Raw genomic sequence first — 19,498 nt, 5'->3', positions numbered from 1 at the left:
TCTAGCATATATTGTCATTCAAGGCAATTACTCAAATTAGACCCATCAGTTCTTTGGTACCGAAAGCTATTTACCTCTTAATTACTTAGAGTTCTTAAATATCACATTTCTTAGAGTGCTTTTAACAGATGGTAGAGTCAGAAAGCCATGCTTGTACATGTAGATTATCTTAATTGGTACTGAATCCCTTCTGGAAATGTCCTATGTACAGATACGGCTTTCTGCTGCCTCCTCCCCTCTGTACTTCCCTATTATCAACGGCTTGCATTACATTTTTTTTTTGTGTGGCAGATGATTTATTTCAAAGACATTGTTAATTTCATCACAAATAAGAAAATATCTCAATACAGATAATTAAAGAAGTTACCCTTAAGTACACAAGCAGAGGATAAGACTTCCTCAATCCAACCCACTCTGCAGGATCAACTGGCCCACTGTAGAGGACTGAGGTTTTGAGTTCTTCTAAATTGACCTTAGTTTCATTCTCTCCTGGCTAAAAAGAAAATGCAACAGTTTATAAAAAATGAGTATAAGGCTGCCTGGGGAGGGAATGATAATCAACAATAAGACATCAGGTGAACTGTAGTTTTCTGTACTTGATATGCCTCCTTTTGCTCTTCTTCATTGAAGAAGGCAGCAGTCAAACCTTTTTAATATGCACTTGTACTCACCAATGTACAGTTACTGGAAAAAGTGCTGGGATCAATAGATGTGAGCTGGTACAACATTTTGCAGACAATAATCACACATGTCCAAACAGTGCAGATACTTGATGCCAATGGGCGAAACTGAGCATATGGCAAAGCAAGAGCCCAGGCAATTAAAAACACAAAGTTAAACAGAGACACCTGAAAACACAAAAACAGGATGGAAATTACATGGAGTAACAAGAGAACTGAGAAAGTCTGACCTTTTCCATAGTAATTTAAAAAAAAATCATTAAAAAAAATGGACATAGAAAAACTGTGAGAAAAATACTGAAAAAAAATTACAGCAATAATCACAATAACACAGACACAAAGTGGTAAGCAAAGAAGGAAAAACTTAATAGTCGGTTTGGGAAGAATGTTATCTCCTACATAATGTTAATACTATTAGACCCACAAAACTGCATACCCACCCTACAAACAGACATGAAATATGAAGGACCACATGCTGGTTCTGCTGCTTTAGTACACATGAAACAAAGAAGAGATGATACAGAACCATGTGTCTGTGGAACCCACCTTCATCCTCTTGATCTTTTCCCCCCCAAAGATGTGAGAAAAATGAATTTTTTTGTATTGGTTTTTAGTGAATCCTGTCCTACTACCCTGTTCAAGGAATGGCTATGTCAAGTAGAGAACTCACACTGCCCACACCAAAGGCACAGCTAAAGGTGTTGCTCCCTTTTCCTTTAGGCGTAGTTCCATGTTCCTGTTTCTTCAGCACCAGATCCAGTTTAAGTAATTTTCCTAGATGTTCCTTCCCAATCCTTTTCTGCACCCTCTTCATCCCTGGATGATCCCACAGCCAGCTTGAGCAGGGGAGATTTTTGAATGATTTTTTTTCTTTTGCATTATTTTTTATGTCTCTTGAGTCCAAAGAATTAGACTAATAAAACCTTAGTATCTGGAGAAAAGAGGACGGCTGAGAATATCTAGGCAGATAGAATATCACTGTGGAAGATGTCAAGGCAGGCCCCCAGTAGCTGACAAGCCCAGCTGGATCCCACAATTTCAATGAGATCTGACATGAGGAAGGCATCTCCCTGCACTTGGATGTGCCACTGCACAGCAAACGCTGACAAGCCTCCGCATAGGTAAGATTTTGACAGTGGGTGTTTACTTGCCTCTTTCACTGTGACCCAGATGATGTAAGAGGAAACGATTTTGATGATGTGCAGCTCCAACAGCCACCACACAAAGACTTGCATCTTATGGAAATACTCCAGGAATTTCAAAAACAGCACTGTAAGGCGGTCAATCACCAGATGCCACTTGTTCCTTAAGTCTGCAGAGATGTTCAAGCAGAACCATTGGGAGGAGAAAAACAGAAGGTCTCTGTAAAAAGGAATGGTCTGCTAGACAACAATGAGCTTTCTACTTCTCTTCTAGGCCTTAGAGTAAGACAAGAAGGAGGTTAAAGGTATGGCTCAGTGGTTAACTAAGACAAAATGGGGTTGAGGCCCACTTAGCTGTGGTGCTCTCACTAGAAGAGAGAGCACACATTCACTGAAAGGATTCACACTTCAAAAGTGGTGGTGCTGGCTTCCCTTGCCAGTTCTGCTTTTACTCATCTCTAGCAGAGTCCTTCTTGGACTCCATTTTCCCCCAGTATGTTTGGATGTAAGCTTAGGGATCCCATTCAGGGACTAGATTTGAGATGCTCCAGCCTTGGCCCTTATCCAGCTTAGAAAGAATAGGATTTTGTTTGATATTTGGAAGCTATGGACCCAGTTTGTTTTCAGAGAGCAGAGACTACTACTATGCAGAAAGCTTTTCAGCCAACCTGGAAGAGATCCATGCACACTAGTGGTAGGATTCTTGTCACATGGGTTTAGACAGCCATACTATAGATGTCTTCATATGTCAGGTACTTAAACTGCCTTGCAAACAAACAAACCCTCCTAGAGTGTGATTTGTGCCATACCAGTACAGACATCTAAAACAGGCAAGGCAAACTGTAGTCCAGTTGAATATTTCTCTCAGTTGAAAAGGCAGCTTTATCAAGTTAAGGTCCTGAAGTTGGGTGAAAGTAGCCCTTTGCAGACACTATTTTGCTAAAAAAGCCATCGTCCCAAATAATACCCCAGTGAGCAAGCATGTGGCAACATCTACTATATATGAGTATATATGACAATACATATGCTGAACAGTGCTCTCTAAGTGCCATCTTTGCTTGTGGGCTGGCTATAAAACTGTTTCACCAGGCTGATATATATTAGTATAAAGTCTTCACACTGTATTAGGGGTTTCAGAAGCACTTTGGAGATTAGGAAGGATTTTGCACGCGGTGAGAACATTCTTACAGTTAACATCAGAGATGGAAACATTTGCAAGTGACACCAAAACACACCACTGTCTAAGATGGTAAAAATGCAAAGGAGTTACCAGCTTCTGTGTGTAATTATTTCAACTTATCTGGTTATTTTATATATAAAGCAAACCAAGATGGTTCTTCTGTGCATATTTGTATGAAGAACAGATGCACACTTATGTGAAAAAAGCAGACTTTTGGAATACCTGAGAACCAAACTCCATTTTTATTCCTCTTCTGCCCTTTTTCTCCAACCACAACTCAGAAAACCCTAATAAAAATGCTGAGTAATGTAAATTCCATGACTACCTAATTAAACTTGACAAATTAATTAAGCTCTAGAAGCCTAACCCTACATGTGTGGTTTTATAGGCTGAATGAGTGTATTTAAGGCAGATTTTTACTTATAGAATTAGATGTTCTCACTCATTATTTCATTGTATTTATTTTAATTTGCAGTGTTGCCACCATGCAACGTATATCCAGACAGTGCCAGTTAAGTGGAGCAGGCAGATAAGGTACTGTAGCAAGCTCTGTCTAGCATACCCAGGCACTACATGCACAGGGGATAAAATATAGGCCTGGCTGCATCCATTGAAAAATTGTACATCACTGTATAAGAAAGTTTGCACATATGAACATGTTAAAATAATGTCAACACTCCAGCCACATGGCTATATAAAAATGATGTAAGTCTTTGGTAGAGATAAATGCATGTACAGCTTGAAGATGGATCACACATGACAAGCAGCACCTCGTGCTATTGCCAAGCCCCACTCGCTGCGGTGCAGAAGGAGCCCCAGGGAGAAGGCTGCAGCTCCCCACTTCCCTGCTTGCATGTGTTGCTGCACAGGGTAACCTCCATCAGCTGGCCTCTGTCCCCAAGCACTTCCAGCATGTAGGGATGGTGGGAGTGCAACAAACTCATCACCCCTCATAGACAGCATGAGAGCTGGCCAAGAAAGGTTTCTATGGCCCATGAACACCTCTGTGAGGGAAGACATCCCAGCCAAGAAAGGTAGTTTCAGCTCAGCTTCCCTGGGGCAGCTAAGCCATGAGCTCTGCCATTTTGCCTTGAAAAAAGACCCTGTCCCTATTTATGTATGTGTCACAGTCCTGTGAATATTGGCATGAGCAACTAAATATGTGGTAAGGCCATTTCCAAACAATACAGCTTCCTTGGGTGTTAAATGCCCTTCCCTGGTTTTCACTCATGGCTCGTATTCCAAACTGAGTTTCAGAAATAATTCATGTTAGTAGTTCATCCTAGCAATACCAAAGATGAAAACATCAGCCTTACCCATGTCTGCCCTTAAGCATTTTTATGTTCATCTGGCATCAATTACGCACTCCATATTCAGAAATAAAAAATATGACACTAATGTGCACATGAATAATGAAGCAAAGCCACTGGGACTTCTGGAGTGGAGTGCCTTGAAAGCATGCAGTATCAGACATGAAATATGTATGTATATTTTCTTTATTATAAAGAGATTTCACTCTAAAGGAGTTCTTAGGATTTCGGGGAACTTCCTATTAATCCAACCCAGACCACCTAGAAGAGTTCACTCCTGATGAAAGAGGTGGGTGGTTTTTTTTTGTTTTCATGATCTCAGCGTCCTACAGAAACAGTACGGTTTTTCCCTAGAAGAGACTGTAGTCTGTTGAATAATTGACAAGTAGCCACCTGCTCAGTTCAGGCTCTTTTGGAAAAGACTGTATGTAAAATTAGAAGGAAAACCTGATGATTGAAGTGAGCAGGGATGACCAAGAATGAACCATCTGTTGCCACCATTAACTAAGGCTGAGCAAGGAAAATTTGCAATCTGTAGATCTTACCTGTAGTTTCTTCTTCCTCTGATTCATTGTCTTCATCATCATCATCTTCCTTGTCTTCATCTTCCTTTTCTTCTTCTTTTCCTTTTTTGACCCTCCCTTTCCCTCCCTCCCCCTCTGGCTCTTCCATTCTTTTCTCACCAGCCTCCTCCAGTATTTTATCCTCTTCCTTTTCTCTGCTGGCTGTTAAATTCATCATAGTTACGTCAGGCAGGCTTCCATCTTGGTGTACCAGTCTGTTGGTAAATAGTAGCATGTCAGCAAACAGAGCAGTAATGACATCGTAGTCTTTTTTTTTCAAGATGTATAATTAGGAAAAAATAAACCGTTCATGGAAAATGCCTTAGAAGTGGAAAAGTTAATGATTCTGGTACTTTCTCCAAATACACACTGCAAATTGAGTTGGAATGTATTAGTAACTACTTCTCACTCAGATACTAATGGTTAGTTAGTAATGAGTGGTATCGACACTTAAACTTGACATTTTCCCCACTGGAGAAAATGGTCAGAGTTTAAGATGCAGAAGCATGAAATGACATTGTTTAAGAGGAAACATTTCATGACTTCATAGGGGACTTACTCATTTTGGTGGTTTGGTATTTTTTTCTTGAGGCTGCTTAAAGTAATTGGAACAGAAAGAAAAAGGGAGATGAGAACAGAGGGGTTACAGAAGAAGGTCACTGACAAATATGTCATGCTACATCACAAGCCATAAAGCATTCTCCTGCTCCATCTGCAGAAGCCTTCTGATGCCAAGAGCATGCCATCATGACATTCAAAGGGCGCTTCTATAAAGAAACATGGAATTGCAGCACAGATGGAAAGGGGGCAACCTATTTACACCAGTGCTAAACATGGTCAGTGCTGTACCATGCTGTCAGTAATGCAGCTGAATCATCACAAGTATCTGACTGGTTACTGTAAATGCATTTCCACCTTCTTCCAATTGAAAGATGCAGCTGGGAAGCCAAGGAATTTGCAAGTATTCTTCCAGCGATAGGCTTGGGAACAACTGAAAGGAAACACTCCATGGCTGTGGCTTCAGTATATTTTATCATGTCTGTCTTTGATAGTGCCATTCATTCTCTCTCTTTTCTGCATCTCACAGAGAATTTTTCTTAAGTTTATAACTGTCTCTTATTAAATCACAGAATCACAGAATCACAGAATCAACCAGGTTGGAAGAGACCTCTGCCTACTAGCACTTTTCAGACTACCAAAACTGAGATACATGGAAATGGTATTTCTCTATTTCCTTGGTGCCAATTTTTATGAGATTTATTCATTCAGCATATATCTTTTCTTTTTTGATACATTCTCTTATGGCTTCATGTATGTTCTTCCTCTCACCCCTGAGCTGTGCTGCTGGGACTCACTTACGATATTTGCAGAAAACCCACTTTTCCTAATTCCCTGATCATATGTGCTTTGCTGAGCACAGCGTTTACTCCATAAACAGTCCCTTTGAACACAACTTCTTGCAATAACATTTCCCTTTGGCAAGTGTATATCTATATGATCAGGTCACTAAATGTTTAGTTATGCTATTGTAATTACTACACTCAGCATACTTTTAAGCACCTCTTAGACTGTTCCTGGACTAATGCAAGTCACTTTAATATGCTACAGTACTACTTCAGGGCTTTATTTTTCATGTTGCGAAACTCTGGTATGTTACCATTTAGACAGGAAATTCTGCCAGTTTTAACTAGAATTTTTACTGTTCACAAAACTAAAAATCTAGATTTAACCATCTGGTCATTAAAAAATAAGAGCATAGGCTAAGCAGTTAATGAGAAAGTCAAACAAGCAAAATTATTTTTGCAATATTTGGGAGTTGCAGTTTCTTCAAGATGGAAACTTTGGTGGCTCAAATGAGGGAAAAGCTACAGAAACTTGACTAAACAATCCTGAAATAGTAATATCATACCAACCACCAGAAAGCAGAAAAGGTGGCTTAAAAGTAGAAGTTTAACAAGACAGTCAAGCATCAAATAATCTCACTGAATAAATACGTTCATGACAATTATTACTAAAATCCCTCATCATGGATTGGGCAATGAACCTGAGTGTCCAATAATCTGAAAATCTCTTATACTCAACAATATATTCAGTAGTCTTGGCTACTGAAAATAAGGCTTTTTGTCTGATATACTTTATTTTCATATTTAAGCGAGCGTATATAGTAAAAGGATAGTCAAATCTCTGTAAAATGACTAAACAATAATATTCCCTAAGATGACATAATCTAATTTTGCATATCTACCTAAAACTCTAATAATGTACCAACAGGGGGGTGATGTATAAAGAAGAGAGAATGAATTTTTAGTTCAGTTCAAATGCTAGAGAGATTCTCAGTTGCTGTAAATCATCAGAGCCCACTTAAAAGGCAATGCCCCATGAAATGAAAGTATCCATATAATCAGGTTTTGCACATATGCAATTGCATTGATTTTAATGGGGTATCTTCTCAACTGACTTTTATAACGGAAAAATCTACATTCACACTGGTGTAAATCAAGGACTTAATGACTTACCTCAGTGTAAACTGGACAGAAACACAGTAACTCTATAGGATTTTGTATGAGAGGACTCATCCTTCTCTTATGCATATAACTCCCATTCATATCCAGGAGATCCAGAAGGTAATGGCGTTATAAAGACAGGTACATGCAATACATATACCTGCTAAAGCCTCAGTATGAGCTTAGTTTTCAGTATGTCGGCGCTTAGTTCTACTGATATCAGTAGGCTTGAGCAAGGGACCGTGTGCTCAGGAGATTCAAGTCCTGCTAAAAAGGCCTATCCACTATTCAAAAAGTTAATCTCTTGGAATCTTTCTTCCCAAACCTCCTCATTTATTGCTAGGGTCATTGTTCCTCTTTTTTTAATTTTTGTTTTCACTACAAGATCACATGATACCATGTAACAGACAACACTGAGATATTAGTGCAGAAAAACTACACTAGTTTAGAGTATCTAAGACAAGCTACCCATACAGGCTTCACAGGTAGTCAGGTGTCACTTCAAGTTGAAAAGCACATACTGGTGGGAAATTACCAGAAATAACACAAAGGTGTTGTGTCTGATACTTAGTAAGAGAAATAACTAACTAATAATGCAGACAATGAGCCACTAATGCTTTTAACTGAGAGCATTTCTTACCCTCAAATTCATTAAATAGGGTTTCAATAATGAGAAGTATACTATTAGATCTATTTTTAGGCACCAAAGCAATTTCAGAGGCACTAAAATCAGGCATGTGCCCCAGGTCCTTGCTGGAATCCTAGTACTTTCATCTATTTGTAACTTGTGAGAGCAGAAGATTAATAACAACTTACTGGATGCATTATGAAGCATCTTTTGCCTTTGATAATTTTTTGCAGTTTATGAATTGCTTGAAACTTTCCAGCCCAAAACAATTTCTCAAGTATCTATCATGCACAGCCTTAACAACAGAAAGCTTTCTGCTCTGCAGAACATTAGTGACCCGTTTCCTGAATATCACACAGTGCCATACCTTTATTGGCAGGACCCTGAGTGCTTTCCCTGCCCTTGCAGGGTGTTTTTGCTGCCTGCATCCAGGGCCAGCTGGCTGGTATGTGCTGGGATGTGTGGCCAAGCTTCAGTGCAGGGGGTCCCTCTCCTTCCTTTAGGAGCTGCTTTCATGCTGCGGCTCCTGTCCCTACATTGCAGCTGCATCCCAGCTGTGTCTGCGCTATCTCCCCGACCCTAAGCCTGACATACAGACTGGCTCCAGGCCTTCACCTCTGATCTGGATCATCTCTGTGGACTTGCTGGGAGCGACCCAGGCTGTGGCTGACCCTTGTTACTGTCTCCGGATCTGATCCTCACCCTCAGTTGCTGGTTCCCATTCCTGACTCCCCACGGAAGAGAGCCCAGCCTTGCCTCCGGGCCGTGCCCCTTGGCTCCCTGCTTGCCTGCCCTTGCCGCTCCCTGACACACGGGCTTCCTACAGACCAGGTTTCCAGCTCTGGTGAACTTTTAAGAACCCTGGCCTAAACTATGTGATGACATTTGAAGAAGGAGCATGAATATGACACATAAATTAACTCCTTGTTAGAGCAGGTAGTCACAAATATCTAAACAAGGGATTTTCTCGTCTTTTCTGTTTATATTCAGTAGCGACAATGAACACAGAAGTCCTTCTAATCTCAGAGCTGATTAAACAAAAGCCCACATTTACTCCAGTCAAATATTTTGAAAGAAATCTACTTTATTGAACTGGTTTTAAGATGCCATTTATAAAGGGATGAAGATGATGGCAATATGAGCTTTTGGAGTTTGGATCCTGCAGCACCCAACTCAGACTATGAATTAACACCCTTAGCATGCAGTAGTTTCAGTGTACTGCGTGTTCCATTTCTGTCTCCGAATCGGGAAATCTCTGTCTGTACAAACTCATAATACATGCACATTTAATTGACCTGGCCCTCAAATTCCCTTTCTTAGGTGCTTGTGAGGAGACAGGGATGTGTGTCTCTGTGTGTCTGTGTGTGTGTCTGTGTGCCTGTGTGCACATGCAAGCATGCATCTTCCCATGCACAAACGAAGGGTAGATAAATGAGCCTCCTCAACCAAGTCTGTTGTCTGCAGCCAATTACAAATAGCACCAATTATTCCTGTATTGAGGCATGGGCAGAGTTTAAGAGAGGAATTCCCAGCTGGAAGATGAACTCACAACGTATACATATGCAGGAGAGAAGTATTAACTGCTTCACCAGCTTTAGGAGACTACAATACCTGAAGAACATTCTCTCCCTGCTTACTTCACAGTACTGTTCAGCAAGAACATACTTTGCTTTCAGGCAATTAAGAAGTAACAAAAAAGTTAAGGAATATTTGTTTTAAAGGAAAGGAAGAACTGAAGTACCCACCTATTAATTATTAGATAAACACGGCCATTGACTTTGGCATGGCTATGAGGTGGGAGATGAAAGCACAAGAATCCATGAGATGAAAATGGGAAATGAATTAGAGAGAGAGAAAAGGAAACTGTTAAACAGGAATGAATGCACTTTCCTGTCTACCAAGAGAGACACATTGTCATAACAAAGCACAATCTGAAAGCTTAACATACACCACGCAGTGAAAAGTCTAGGAAGTTATAAACGCAATACTTAGACATTTAGATGGTACGCACTTCAGTTAGAACTGCAGGTTCTTTTCATAGACCCCAAAATGTGACAACAGTCTCTCCTGCTTTATCTCAAGTAAGCCACAGAATATTGTGCATATTTTTAAAAATAGCTACTTTGCTTCTTTTTTTTTTATTTAAAGGTGATTATAACGGAGCATCATACCACAGAAATTATCTGCCTCACAGTGTTTATCTCTGCCATACCATAATTCACGATGCAGCAAGGAAATGGGTTTGGGAAGTCCTAACCAGAGGATTTTTCTCTCTCTTGCAGATGTAAAATTGACCTTTATAAATCACCTTTATAAACAGTGAGAAGTGCCTCACTCTGACAGTTCCAGTGATCCAGTTTCTGTCCCCTCTACTTGCAGCTGGCAGAGCCTTACTCTTGAACTCACTCTGCAAACTTTGCTCATGTGAAGCAGCACCTTAATATATGAACAGTCTCAGCAATTTCAACAGGACTCTTCAGTCAGACACAAACATAATACCATAATCATACATAGCAGTTCAGGGGCAGATGGACCAACTGGAGCTGCTTTCCGTAGTACTTTCATGACTAGCTCTCACCTGCTGCGGTTGTTTTAACAAGCTCGCTATTAAAAGGGTTGAGTTCTGTCAGCTTACTTAAAATTAAGGTTCAGTTTCTTTATTTAATTTTTTTTTGTTGTTGCAAAAGAAGTGTCATAAAAGCAGTTTTGAGAGGTAAACTAGCTGTTGAGTTAGTGTTTTCACAGCAAAAGGAAAAATGATGTTTTAGTGTCTTTGTAAGAAAATTGCATATATACATATGAGTCTTTAATCTGTTCTAATTGTCCCTGCAACTTATTTCTATTGCTAGCATTACTGTTAAGCTGGAGCTGGCTGTTCTGCTAGTTCTTATCCAGCTTTATGCATCATCAATACAAATGTCAGCCGAACTCTCATCCTGAAGCTTTTGTACTATTAAGTTGGCTGATGCTCAGTACTCATTTATTGCATCAAGAGAGAAGAAAACAGATGGATCTTCAGATGTCAGGTATTGTTTATGGTAATACAACCCAGAAAAAGTGTTGTGATTTGGGTATTGGACACACTTGTGAAAGTTTCTGAGGAGGAACAAATGATATACATGATAACTGTGATTTTGAAACACTGCAAAACGGCAAATGTAGCACATACATCACATTTAAGAGTTAAAAACATCTAGCCACTTATCTGACAGCTCAATACAAGCTAGTACACATTCAGACTTAAAAAAAAAAGCACTATAGTAGCAGGGCAAAAAAGCTAATGATATCACATTGTCCTTTTCATCTGCCACTCTACTTCAGCAAACAGCCTGGTGCAACAACGAATTCCTACTTTAAGCACCATGTCTCAAGGCCATTTACTCCTGGCAAAAATGGCACTGACTACCAATAAAATCCACATACTACAACCTTCTTTTCTGATACTAGTCTTTAATTTTTTTTTCTCTCAACAGGACACTGAAAACATTTTGTGTCTAGTTTCAGTGGTTCCGTCCTCCAAGAATGATGTGACTTTAGTCACAGTGATTCTGTTTTTGCCAGCATTTGGAGAGCTGTAGCTCTCATGTATAACAGAAAAATTTGCAAGTAGTGGTTTCACAGGCAGAATGTGCTGCACCATGAACCCACCTAAATCCTGGGAGTGCCTTGGTATTTTTTTTTTTCCATTTTGTGCCTACTGGATCACACTAGGAGGGAGGTGGAAGCTGTTTCAATGTTACTCAGCACAAGTGCGAAGCGTTTGTGCTACAAAATCGCTTGCGCAGTTACTGCAAACTGTAGTGCATTCCCCCAAATGCCTCAGCCCAGGAGCAACCCTCGTTTCAGCTCAGACACCTATCTGGGCTCTGGTTTCAGGGCTTGGCTGACCAGTTCAGAGATGTTAACATGTACCTGCTGCTGCACAAAAAGTCTGCTATGAGCAAAGAAAGTTTGCTCACAGGCCATTTCAAAGGGCCCTTGAATCTACCATCAGATTTAGCAATTCATAGAATCATAGAATGGTTTGGGTTGGAAGGAACCTTAAAGATCATCTAGTTCCAACCCCCCCGCCATGGGCAGGGACACCTTCCACTAGACCAGGTTGCTCAGAGCCCCATCCAACCTGGCCTTAAACACTGCCAGGGAGGGGGCATCTGCAATTCAAGAAAAGCAAAAGGAAAAAGTATTATACAAACAGTCATTTAAAAAGGTAAGTTAAAAAAAATACAGTATTGTTAGGAAATTTAATCAAGTTTGGTTTGTTCTGGTTTTGGCAACTTATTTAAATACAGAAACCAGAAGCATTCTGTAAAAGTAGAGCTCATTCATGTGGACTGCCAATAGGGAATACAAATATACTTGTACCATACACTGTAAAGTTGCTTCATGTTAAATTGAATGCAGGAAAAATACCTGAAATGCTTTTGCAAATCTAGCAAGTCCTAGAGCAGAATTCTCTGTTAAGATAAACTGTCATACGTGATGTTATGCAGGTAGTCCCCATTCATAGAAGTGCAGCTGAGTTACACTTGTCATTGGACAGGCAAACACACTAAAACTAGTGTCTAAATGAATTGGTTTCTTCAAAGAAATAGAGTAAATGTCATTGCATAATATGACACTACGTACTATGAAACCATTTCTCTCTCTTATACTTCTGGAGCAGGATCCTAGGGCAGATATGCTTTTATGCAGGAGAATATGGAACAGTTAAACACAGGAAAAGTGAGGTCCCAGAATAATCAAAAAAGCCAAGGGTCAGTACGTTAAAGTGTGACCACAGGTTTGGGACTTTTCCATTTCTGAAGTTCAACTTTACAAAAAGGCCTAACTGTCCAATGCAAATGTGGCATTTGCCAAAGATCTCCCGATCGTCATTTGGCCCTCAAAATGGACGCTGAAAACCAGAAGTGATCCAAATTAACAGCCATATTTTCTATTGTCGACAGGACTTACAAAAGGCACACGTAGCAGTTAAGCATCTAACTCCCATTAAAGGTCAAAGACAATGACGTAAATAAATTAATAAATATTATCAGTACCTTTGAAAATATACCCCAAAATGAAAAACTTCAATGTGTAGGGGAAAGTGGGGAAAGACAGATACTTTGGTTGTGGTTTGTTCAGCAGGGTGCTGGATACTAAGGGATGTTGAATATTTTTTCTCCCTTCTTTTTAAACCAGGTAGCCATAGCAAAGGCAAAAAACATCTAATGAAAAGCGAGCATTACAAGACAGTCAGAAACAGCATTTTAATACAGATAATGAATAGGTCTATTTACTTTATTTCCTTACCTATAGATAGTGTTGTCCTGTTTGCTGGTTACAGCTTTTAAATCAGTGAGCTGGAGAAATCGGTCATGGAAATAGTGAAGGTGTAAGATACATGCCAGTAGGAAGGAGGTGGGGATGAAGATGCGTGTGAATAGCTCAGCCACAGAAAACTGCTTTAAGCCAAGGTCCGCTAGTCTGGAAAAAAAAGTAAGCCACTAAGTCACCTTTTCACACCAAAATCTTCTCCTTGCCATGAGACATTATTACTAATAATTTGCAATGGGAAATAAGGGGCTGGTACTTGTTATGTGTTTTTAGTTCATTAAGTTCTTCTAAACCAGCAAGTTTCACGATGCAAATATCTTGCATTTGGGCTCAGTAACATAGAGAGATACTGTAAATGTGCAGATCTAAATGAATCATCCCTGCCACAGATCTCTTGAACCAGAGGAGTTGTCTCTGACTGAAAGTCCTGCACTGGAGATCCACTCATATTGTATATACTTTCTCACATAAGCTCCTGTAGAGAAATGCCCAACACATCATGAGGAGGAAGAAACTCAGCTCTCCTCATTAGCAGGAGGGCAGGTCCACCTTCATCAGCTCCAGACATCCTGCAAATCTACCCTTAATCTCTCCCCAGATCTTACAGCTACGGTCAAAGAGGTAGAGAGAAGTGTTGGCACTATATTGGGAACAGGAGCGGTGCCAAGGCCTTGGGAGCAGATGGGAGGAAATATGAGTTTTTGAGCCGCTTTCATGTTCTTGCTGATCTCTATTGTTACATCAATAAATCTATGGCTTCAGAGCTGAGTGCTTAAAGTCAGCTGTGCCTGGGGATGGTCTCATGATGTTTTTCTTTCACAAGAAGGAAGAGTGCTCTCAGATCATTCCACCACACTGAACTCAGAAGTCCAAAACTAAGTATGAAATTAAATGAAAACGCTTACTTGTTTTCATCCAGGCCCGTCATGTTCTTCCACAACCCAGGGAACGACTCAAATTGGTATGTATAGATGAAGATAAGTACCAACATCGTGTAAACAACCACTGACATCCAAAAGTATTTTAAAATCCTTCTCCACCATTCATAGTGCACCTGAAAATCACACACTAAAGATGTTGAAACAAGGCAAAGACACTGACAAAATACTGACAACACTATACTGGCAAACAAAGATACTATTTTTCCTATCTGGCCTGAAGTAAACAACTCTTACCCAACAGCAGCCACAGTTCTTTGAGATACAGTTTTTACTCTTGATGCACATGCACCCATGTACATACTCTTGTGTAAAAATATCTGCTGGGACATGGCCACAGACATAAAGGCCAGGGACAGCTTCAGTCACTCAGTTTCATCACCATTAGGTGATGAAAGTCCAGGAGGAGAGGGACTCCATGCTCACTGGGGTGTGGAAGCTGTGTGGGTCAGCTGTCACAAAAACTGGTGGCTACACAGGACGTGCACAGACCCAGAATTTTCTCACACAGGTTTCACAGCTCACGGGGATGTGGGGTGGAGTCCCAAAGAAAAGGTGTGTATTGTATGCATCTAATTTACATGCACTTTGCCTGTCACTATAATCAAAAGCCAAAGAAGAACTAGTCTCAGCCCCTTCAAATGATCTTATTATGCTGTATCTAACTAAAGAACCAACAAGTTGTTTATGAATTCTGTTTGGAGCTATTTTATTACCAAGTTGAAGGTATGAACCATTGTATTCAAGAACAAAATTTAGTTAACACAGCTCTCACTCACCTGATAGAGGGCCACACAGAAGAGGAACAGTACCATATAGATGATTTTGTACATGACAATTCTACCCTCAAAGCTGACAAAGAAGAACATGCCCCCACAGACGTAAATCCAGTACTTGATGAACATAGCCATCACCAGCTTCCCCAGGACTTTCATAATATCCTGTTCATCCTCATCATCCTCTTCCTCCTCCTCCTCCTTCTCCTCCTCCTGTTCTTCTGCCACTTCTCCCTCTTGCAACTCCTCTTCTGCAAATACAGAGTCATATTTGGCTTCTGTCTTTCTTTGGGACTTTTAGTAAGAATTGAAATGGGTGGAAAGTAAAATCTCTGCACACAACACAAAAACTTAAAACACAGTATTCACAAGAGACTGTATTTCTGAATCATACATGACTCCAGAGCAGGGGAAAGAATTTTAACTTCATATGAGGTTCAACCTTCTCCTGGAGCCATATGGTGCATAGCTATACACTCTTACCAGACACCCATCTTCACTTTGTCTGAAATGCAGGCAGTTGTAGCGGAAAATTAGAGCCTAAGGGCTGTATAATGGATAACAGCCACAACACTTTCCATTGCAATACCTATACTCCCACGCAAGAAACCTTTTAAACTGGAAAACAAAGAAACCACCAGAACAACCAGAAACCTCTCATCTTGATTTTAAAGTTTAAACTCTCGTCTTGAGTTTGAACCTCTCATCTTGAGTTTTGCCCTTTAGAGAATATCACGGTTACCTCCAAAAAACCACAAGCAAGAGAAAACATTAACATAAACCCAAACAAGCTTAAAAAAATATAAATGCTGCTCTAACAGCACTGTTTTTTGAAGAAACTACCACTTTTCCAGCTTCTTCTGCCATACCTGAGCCATTGCAGAAAAGACAAGCTGCTTTTGCCCCGTGAAGAGGTCAGGATTCCCCAGTCATTGACCTTGTGAGGTAGGGTAAGTGTCCCCCCAATAGCAAGTACACATAGGCAAGTATTCAGATAACAGGGCTTGCCAAACTCTTAGCACGTAGCTGTAATGCTTTTCTTCACACTGAGAACAATATCAAGACTTCACCATCACAAGGCTCGCCCATTCCCTTTGTCCCACTCATCACCCCTCTTCTCAGACTCTTTCCTTGCTCTTGCCTTGCAAATCCTTGCAGTGTCCAGCTCTGACACCAATCAGATATATTACTGAGACCAATATTGTAATGATTCAAACAGAAAGCTGCATCACTGCTACCTAGGCTGGCTTTCTACTATTTCAGTGAGTTGAACTTGTTCGGATCAATATCCAGAGAGACAGAAAAGGGCAAGAAAGGTTTGGGGGAACATGTGCCCAGTTGCAAAAGAGAGAACAGGCCACTGAGCTCTTAGATGAGCTGAAACCGTAGCAGTAAATTTTGGTCTCAGGTATGCTTCTGACGGCATGAGCCCTTGCACTGAAAATATACATGCTTAATTTCCCATTGAAATTAGTAGTTTAACTTCTGTTTTTGTAGAAGTGTTTACATGCAAACACAACTTCCAAGGAATTTAACAACTGACTCTTCCTATGTAAACTCTTCTTCTCCTGTGGTTAAACTCCTACGGCAATTAATCTGCTGGTTTGAGTTTGGGACACAGGAGTAAACTGATTATTTGGAAGTTCCATGACATTTCTCAAATGAGTCATTGCAATTATCTTCCATTTTTTTGCATTTAAACAGTAAAGAGAATTCACATTTTATTTGCATTTCTGAAGTTCAAAGGTGCTTTATTTTTATATCCTGAGAGATAGCTGCACATAGATTTTGTAATATCTTCCTTAGCTAATAACAAGTATCTTGCTAATTGCTTTCAGCATTACAGAAATGCAGTAACTGGAACTTCTATCATGACTGAAGGACTAAACTGGACGTGGCTTTACCTTTTTCTTCATTTTCTTCATTTCCAACTTTGACCTCAGATAAAGTAGCTTCTTTTAGCCGAAGTGCTTTTTGTTCAGTGAGGTGTTGCCTAAGCAGTAGCCAGAAAGTAATTGTGAAAAGAATCTGCAAACAAAAATCAAAACAAAAACAACACACTAATTGTATATCCTATATCCTGCTAATACACACATATGTTTTCATAAATTTTGCATGCCTTTGTCTTCTCTGTCCATCAGAAAATGGCAATGACAGCATCAGTGTCAAAGTGCATATTTGTGGAAGTTAAGTCATTCAGGAAACATCCTGCCTGAAAATCAACTTTATTTCATTTACACTTTTCCATTGAGTAATAACTTTTCACACCACATCTTTTCTTAAAGGTGTTTACCTATACAGTTCTACTCTCCCCTGTTCTATTCAGTTTTTAACTCCTGTCTTGTAAGATTAAGGATCTTCTCACTATATATTGGTTGGTATAAATTCCATCTGTCCATTTTTATTCATTTTTCTCTTTTTGCAGGGAAGAAGCACAGGCAGATGAGTGTATTATCATTATTAAGGTTTGCTATATATCCTAAGTCTTTTGATTTGGGAGGTTTGGTACTTCAGACGCTTAAACACAAATACTTTAAAAATAAAAAATTTCTTTGTATGTCTTGAAGTTACAAAACACACAATGAACTGCATATGCCTTGCATTTGGAGCAGCTACAAGATTTAAGATGGCTCTTAATTCTTTGAAGAGCTTGAAGAGATGATAATTCCATAACAGCAGGATACCTTAGAAATAAATAAATCTCTTTAACGAAGACTGCATTTCTGTGTTTTGCAAAAAGCTAAATTCAACAGCTTGCAATACTGAGAGATGGCCAAAATTCAGAAAACAGCATGATGCCTATTCATCACACACTTGATTTTACATTTACATTCTGCAAAGTTTCCACTGATTTCAGTGGTGCAGAACAAGGGTTATTTCACTGCTTTATAAGATGGAAGAATAAAATCTTAAATGGGAAACCTGCAAGAGCCAAGTATTTTGCATACAATAGAATGACAAGGCCAGTAGTACAATGTAAAGAACTCTCCTGTTTTTCATCTAACCTGCAAGTACTTCATGAGGGAAAGGAGAGCTCCCAGGCTAGCGACAGCTGTTTTCACTGACTCTCTGGCTAACACTGAGCTGCAGCAGAAGACTGTCAGCCTGTGTGAATTGTCACAGCTTCTCCAGATACCCCCCGGAGCTCTGGCTTTTGCAACATAAACCATTGATATTGTAAAATACGGATTTGTTCTGCAGTGATTAACTCTGTCTCCCTGCTGCATTTACATCTTGTTCTCTTTGGCATTTCCAGAGCCAGAGCTGGCTCCAAGAAAAGTCTTGAAGGGTTGCAGATCAAAGAAATGCTTTTAGTCCACCTTTTATAGTATCCATTTTGTTTCCTTTTCAGACCAGGAAACATACATAGCATGCAGAAAATTCTGCAGAAAGAATTACAGTACGTTTCTTTCTATTTAGGAATACAGTATCCAATCTTTATTTAAATTCAACCTTTATTGAAAGGGCTTTAAACTAGGAATAACGGGGAGGGATAGAGTTACTAGTAGCCTTGAGAGGGAGTGATAGACAGGGCTGACAAGCAAAGGGCACCTGGGGCGATATGAATGAAAGGAAACACATAATCAACAAAACAGGGCTTATGTGGGGTCACCTCAAGCACTTGTATATAAGCAAGGAAATGCTTTCAAGGAACCATTACAGGGAAACCTTCCAGATCCTTTCTGGGAAATCAGCATGATGGGCGCCTCAGTGAAGTGCCTGTACACTAATGCATGTAGCATGGGGAATAAACACAAGGAATTAGAGACCTCTGTGCAGGGCTATGATCTTGTTGGGATCACAGAGACAGGGTGTGACGGCTTGCATAGCTGCAATGGAGAGATACAGACTCTTTAGGAGACAGGGCAGGAAGATGTGAAGGTGGAGTTGCAATTTGCATGACAGCACAGATGGAATGCATGGGCTCTGCCTGGGGATGGATGATGAGCCAGGTAACCTGGGAGTATTATGAAGACACTGGCTGAGCATGTAGAAACACAGTTAGAAAAGCCAAGGCCTGAAGTTGAGTCTGGCGAGGAATGTCAGGAGCAACAAGAAGAGCTTCTGTAAGTGCATAAGCAATAAAGGAAGGCTAGGAAAAATGTGGGATGAGTGGGGCAAGGGCCCTGGTGACACAGGACATGGAAAAGGCTGAGGTACCAAATGACTTCTTTGCCTCAGTCTTTGCTGGCAAGACCGGCCTTCAGGAATCACAGGTCCCAGGGACTGTGGAAAAGTCCGAAGCAAGGAAGACACGCCCTTGGTGGAGGAGGATCAGGTCAGGGAATACTTAAGCAAACCAAGCATACATAAACACATGGGTCCTGATGGGATGCACCCACAAGTGACGAGGGAGCTGGCTGATGTCATTGTAGAGGCTAATCTCAATAATCTTTGATTGATTGTGGTGACTGGGAGAAGTGTCAGAAGACTGGAGGAAAGCAAATGTCACTTTTA

The 19,498-nt window shown here is 40.2% G+C and overlaps 1 protein-coding gene across 1 annotated transcript in view; it reads right to left on the bottom strand.

Moving 5' to 3' along the window:
• Window positions 1-19,498, bottom strand: part of PIEZO2 (piezo type mechanosensitive ion channel component 2) — a 350,494-nt gene that overhangs the window by 69,683 nt on the left and 261,313 nt on the right. The window contains 10 exon segments of the mRNA XM_068395843.1: window positions 368-493; window positions 672-848; window positions 1,832-1,992; window positions 4,858-5,090; window positions 5,435-5,467; window positions 9,753-9,794; window positions 13,303-13,476; window positions 14,232-14,380; window positions 15,044-15,291; window positions 16,945-17,068. Coding sequence (XP_068251944.1) covers window positions 368-493; window positions 672-848; window positions 1,832-1,992; window positions 4,858-5,090; window positions 5,435-5,467; window positions 9,753-9,794; window positions 13,303-13,476; window positions 14,232-14,380; window positions 15,044-15,291; window positions 16,945-17,068 — 1,467 coding nt within the window.

This window comes from Nyctibius grandis, chromosome 3, assembly GCF_013368605.1.
Source record: "Nyctibius grandis isolate bNycGra1 chromosome 3, bNycGra1.pri, whole genome shotgun sequence".
NCBI classification, from domain to species: Eukaryota; Metazoa; Chordata; class Aves; order Nyctibiiformes; family Nyctibiidae; genus Nyctibius; species Nyctibius grandis.
The sequence above is the reverse complement of the archived record's forward strand: the minus strand, read 5'-3'. Positions and strand labels throughout refer to the sequence as shown.